We start from the raw sequence: 5,563 nt of genomic DNA on the forward strand, positions 1-5,563 counted from the left end.
CCAACCTGCCACCACATTCTTCCGGGCCGTCTGCTTCTGGCCACCTGCTCCTGGCCACTAACTATCCCTGAATAGAATCACAGAACCATAGAATGGTTTGGGTTGGAAGGGACCTCAAACCCATCCAGTTCCACCCCCTGCCATGGGCAGGGACACCTCCCGCTGGATCAGGCTAGGATCAGGTCCCTCCAACCTGGCCTTGAACACCTCCAGGCATGGGGCAGCCAACACTTCCAAGTCACCAGGATCCCCAGATTCCCATTCCTATGGGTTCAAGCTTGGAGCCAAGTAGCACATGACACCAGTAGTGGCTCCCTGACACCCAGAAACTGTTTCTCCAAGTAGAGCAGGAGCTGCTTGTGCTGCACATCACAGGGTGTCAGGTCTGGACTGCAACCAGGCTGGGACGTGTCAGTACCCCAAAGGGATTTCGCTGTAGGTCACACCAGTGAGGGGGATGTTTGCAGAGTTCCCTTCCTTGATTTACAAGGAGGGGTGGGCAGGTGTTCTCTGTCTGTTTGTTCTCTCCAGAGCAGCCTTTGAGGAGGGCTGACAGGCACCTCGTCTGCCTTGCGAGAGACAGCAAAGAAAGGATGCTGCGTAATGAGAAGGATGGGGAGGGGATGCAGGGGGAGGCAGACCGAGACTCTGCCAGGCAACACAGAAACTGTCTGGGTGGATGGAAAGATGAAACTGGCTTCTGGGTGAGCTGTCAGCTCTTCTCCGGCTTTGCTAATACCTTTCTCAGCCCCGTGGAAGACAGATTTTTGTGCCACAGCCTTGTAAATCGGGTGTAATCCCAAGCCCAGCCTCAGCCAGTGCAGTCAGCTAGAGGTAAGAACAGAATCCCAGTGGCAGCCCAAGTTGCTCTGCCCTGCACACAGGAAGCTCCCAGGTCCCCGAGGAGTTGGGCAGTATGAGAGGACACTGAGGTCCTCTAGCTGGTTCCATCACAAGACCCTCTGGCAGGTCCCTAAACATCAATCTCTCCTGATCCCACCAGGAGCTGTGGAAGCTCCCCTGCTTCCCACGCAGCCAACCTGCACGGGGTAGTCTCTTCTTCGGGTGGCTGCATGGTGATTTTTGCCTGGACTGAGAGATGACACTGCCATTTGAATTGGCTTTGTTCGTGCGCCAAGGCAGAGCTGGAAAAATAAGGAGCGTGCCCTTCAGTACTGGCCATAGCAGCTTTCATAGAATCACAGAATAGTTTGGGTTGGAAGGGACCTCAAAGCCCATCCAGTTCCACTCTTGCCATGGGCAGGGACACCTCCCACTGGATCAGGGGCTTCAAGCCTCATCCAGCCTGGCCTTGAACACCTCCAGGAATGGGGCAGCCACCACTGCTCTGGGCAACCTGGGCCAGGGCCTCCCCACCCTCACATCAAAACATTTCTTCCCAAGATCTCATCTCAATCTTCCTTCTTGCAGTTAAAAGACATTCCCCCTCATCCACTCCCTGCCCTCGCTGATCCAGAGCCCCTCCCCAGCTTTCCTGGAGTTCCTTTCAATACTGGAAGCTGCTCTAAGAGGAAAGCTCATCCATCTGCCACACCACCAGCATTCATGGACCTCAAGGTGACCATAAAACACAAGCATCTAAGCCAGATATGAAATCTCTGTGCTGCAGTGCACTCCTTACCCCCAGCCTACCCCTACCTGTCCTCCAGGCCAGCAGTGCCCAGAGGAACCTGCTGAAAAGCATGTTGGCCACAGAGCTGAAATCAGGGCTGTGCCTCCAGTGAGCCAATAAAGCCCAAGCTACCAAGCTACGCAGTGTTTCTCCAGCCTCTCACATCTTCCCTGTGTTGCCCAGGCTCCAGCATCTCACCACAACACAGAATGACAGAGCACGAGGACTTTGCAAGCTTGGCTGGGCACTGGAACTCCTCCAACAGTTACCACTTCAGCCCTGCCAGTGTCATCGTCCCTGTGGTCTTCTCGCTCATCTTCCTCCTGGGCACAGTGGGCAACAGCCTGGTGCTGGCTGTGCTGCTGCGCACTGGCCAGATGGGACACAACACAACCAACCTCTTCATCCTCAACCTCAGCCTGGCTGACTTCTTCTTCATCGTCTTCTGCGTGCCTTTCCAGGCCACCATCTACTCCCTTGACGGCTGGGTCTTCGGCTCCTTCGTCTGCAAGGCTGTCCACTTCTTCATCTACCTCACCATGTACGCCAGCAGCTTTACTCTGGCTGCCGTCTCTGTGGACAGGTAAGAGTCTAAAGATGCCCTTGGGCTGGAGAAGAGCAGTTGGAGAAGCTGGGTGAGTGCATGGGAAGACTGTCACTCACCACCATTGGCAGATGGTTCAAAACCCAGTGGTGTCTCTCCATGCCAAATGCAGTTTGGGGAGCTTTTGCATCTCCTTTGCCCTAACAACCCCCAAGGAGCGCTTCCAGATCTCTGTAGTGCAAAGCTGGTGCTGCTCCTATCTGTGCAGGAAAGACCTGCCTCGTGGGTACAGCACCTGAGACCCGAGCTCAGCTCCTCGCTCTGTATTGTATGTCTCTATATTACACCTACCTGCTCTGCTGGCCTTACAGTTCATCAGACAAGCATCCTTCTGTAGACACCGGCGGGCTGAGGCTGAGCTCTCCACCCGTGCTCACAGCTCCTCTCCATCCCACAAGCACAAAGCTACCTTCTCTCCTTGCTGACATCTACGCATTTGCCCTACCGTGTTGCCTGGACCAAAAGGCAAGGACCCACCTGGTTCCTTTGGTACCAAGGCGGAGGCAGCCACAGCTCCAGCGAGCAAACCTCCTCCCTGTCAGGCTGATCTGAAAGCCAAAGGCTGGAAATGGGTCCTTGGTGGGCAGTGCCCATCACCTGGTGAAACTTGCCCAGCTCTCAGATCCTCAGCTCAGTCCTCTTTCTGCTTTATGAACTCTCTTGAGCAGTGGATATAGAATCATAGAATTACCAAATTGGAAAAAACCCACCGGATCATCAAGTCCAATCATTCCCATCAATCACTAAACCATGTCCCTCAGCACCTCGTCCACCCATCCCTTAAACTCCTCCAGGGAAGGTGACTTGACCCCCTCCCTGGGCAGCCTCTGCCAGTGCCCAATGACCCTTTCCGGGAAAACCTTCTTCCTGATGTCCAGCCTGAACCTCCCCTGGTGCAGCTTGAGGCCATTCCCTCTTGTCCTGTCCCCTGTCACTTGGGAGAAGAGCCCAGCACCCTCCTCTCCACAACCTCCTTTCAGGTAGTTGGAGAGAGCAATGAGGTCTCCCCTCAGCCTCCTCCAGGCTAAACACCCCCAGCTCTCTCAGATGCTCCTCGTAAGGCCTGTTCTCCAGCCCCTTCACCAGCTTCATTGCTTTTCTCTGGACTCACTCCAGAGCCTCAACATCCTTCTTGTGGTGAGGGGCCCAGAACTGAGCACAGGACTCAAGGAGCAGTCTACATGGTCTCCACTGCTCCATCTCCCTGGCCCCAGCTCAGCGACAGAACCCACCCACTGTGGACCGAGGGGTGAACCAGCCTGAGCCTGTGGGAGAAGCATCCTTCGTAGAAAGAGAAGAGCTGCTTTACCCAGGACTGTATCTCAAAGAGGGTGTGAGATAACATGTAGGGCCACTGCTCTGGGACCTTCAGGAAACCTGAGGAAACCTTCTTGTCTCTAGAGTTTCTATGGCCAGGCGGAGCTTGGCTGAAATCTCAGTGCTGGTTGTTTTGCTCTCCCCTCTAGGTACCTGGCCATCCGCTACCCACTGCGCTCCCGGGAGCTGCGGACGCCTCCCAACGCCGTGGCTGCCATGGCTGTGATCTGGGGCCTCTCTGTGGTCTTCGCTGGGCCCTACCTCAGCTACTACGACCTGATTGAGTGGGAGTCCAGCTACATCTGCATGCCTGGCTGGGAGGAGTGGAGGCGCAAGGTTATGGACACCAGCACGTTTGCCTTCGGCTACGTCATCCCGGTGCTGGTCATCAGCCTCTCCTACACTAGGACCATCAAGTACCTCTGGACAACAGTGGAACCCCTGGAGGACATATCAGAGTCCAAGAAGGCCAAGCGGAAAGTAACCAAGATGATCATCATCGTAACCATCCTTTTCTGCCTCTGCTGGTTACCCTACCATGTAGTCATCCTCCGATACCTCTACGGAGACTTCCCCTTCAACCAGGCCACCTACGCCTTCCGCCTGCTTTCCCACTGCATGGCTTATGCCAACTCTTGCCTCAATCCCATCGTCTACGCCCTGGTCTCCAAGCACTTCCGCAAGGGCTTCAAGAAAGTTTTCAGCTGTCTCTTAAGGAAAAAGCACCGCAACAAGGTGCACGTGGTGCACACTGCCCACACTGTGCCTGGATTTGAGTTGTGAAGTGTCCCAGATGCATGAGGGGAGTAGCTGAACCCAGGAGGGAGCTTAACCCAGCCCGCATGGAAATCGCCTCCAGTCTCTCCAAGCCCCTTCATATTTCTTAGTGGTCAAATTCCCTGCCAGCTTGTCTGTGTCACCAGCTTCAGGCCACCCTTTCCCAGCATGTGAGAAAGGATGCTGGAAAGACAAGCCAGAAACTGTTGTACAGCACTTCTGGTCTTGTTGTTCCTTCCCATTCCACACACCAGCTCTTCTCCTGAGCCCAGCATGCTGCACGCAAGGGAAGGACCAGACCCAGACTTGCTCCTGATACCCAGACCACCTGGATTACAAGGACTAGAGCTCCATCTTCTCTGTTGGTTCTCATCCTTTGGACTTCTCTGCTACATGACAGGTGGACTAGGTGCTGAGGGCCATGGTTTAATGATTGATAGGGATGGTTGGACTTGATGATCTGGTGGATCTTTTCCAACCTGGTGATTCTATGATTCTATGACTCCCCTGCTCTGGACACACAGATTAGTTGCCAGAGCCCCTTCCGCCTCCCCGTACCCCTTCTGACTAGACTGGATGGGCAGTGCAGGCAGGACCAGGCAAGCAAAGCTCGTGTGGAAAGTGTCTGGCACAGCCTGAGGATGGTTGCAGTGATGGCTTTGGTCCTGTCTGTGCTGCTCTTCCAGTGACTTGGTTCTCCCTTGGAATGTTGACTTCTTCAACCAGATCAAGTTGTTCAGATCAAGTTGCCCCATCCAACCTCACCTTGAATGTTTCCAGGGATAGGGCCTCCATCACCTCCCTGGGCAACCTGGGGCAGGGTTTCGCCTTGAGGTACAGCTATCCACACCACAAGGGGACACCCAGAGCAGTGCTGGGGAAGGGCTCTTGGTCAGAAGGGGCAGGGATGGAACAAAGGGGAAAGGTTTTCAGCTGCAAGAGGGGAGATGAAGATGAGATCTTGGGAAGAAATGTTTTGCTGTGAGGGTGGGGAGACTCTGGCCCAGGTTGGGCAGAGCAGTGGTGGCTGCCCCATCCCTGGAGGTGTTCAAGGCCAGGTTGGATGGGGCTTGGAGCCCCTGATCCAGTGGGAGGTGTCCCTGCCCATGGCAGTGAGGTGGGACTGGATGGGCTTTGAGGTCCCTTCCAATCCAAATCATTCCACTATTCTATGAATAAGGGAATTCATCTGACACACTGGTGTGGGCAAAAGCGTTGAGCCCATTTGCTGT

The 5,563-nt window shown here is 54.8% G+C and overlaps 1 protein-coding gene across 1 annotated transcript; it reads left to right on the top strand.

The window, feature by feature from the left end:
- Nucleotides 1-1,818: 1,818 nt before the first annotated feature.
- Nucleotides 1,819-4,421, top strand: LOC138727596 (galanin receptor 2b-like). Its single transcript, XM_069870240.1, has 2 exons — nt 1,819-2,216; nt 3,704-4,421. The coding sequence occupies exons 1-2, from the start codon at nt 1,843-1,845 to the stop codon at nt 4,335-4,337; spliced, it is 1,008 nt and encodes a 335-aa protein (XP_069726341.1). The 5' UTR covers nt 1,819-1,842; the 3' UTR covers nt 4,338-4,421.
- Nucleotides 4,422-5,563: the final 1,142 nt, after the last annotated feature.

Source organism: Phaenicophaeus curvirostris, chromosome 16 (assembly GCF_032191515.1).
Source record: "Phaenicophaeus curvirostris isolate KB17595 chromosome 16, BPBGC_Pcur_1.0, whole genome shotgun sequence".
Classification (NCBI taxonomy): Eukaryota; Metazoa; Chordata; class Aves; order Cuculiformes; family Cuculidae; genus Phaenicophaeus; species Phaenicophaeus curvirostris.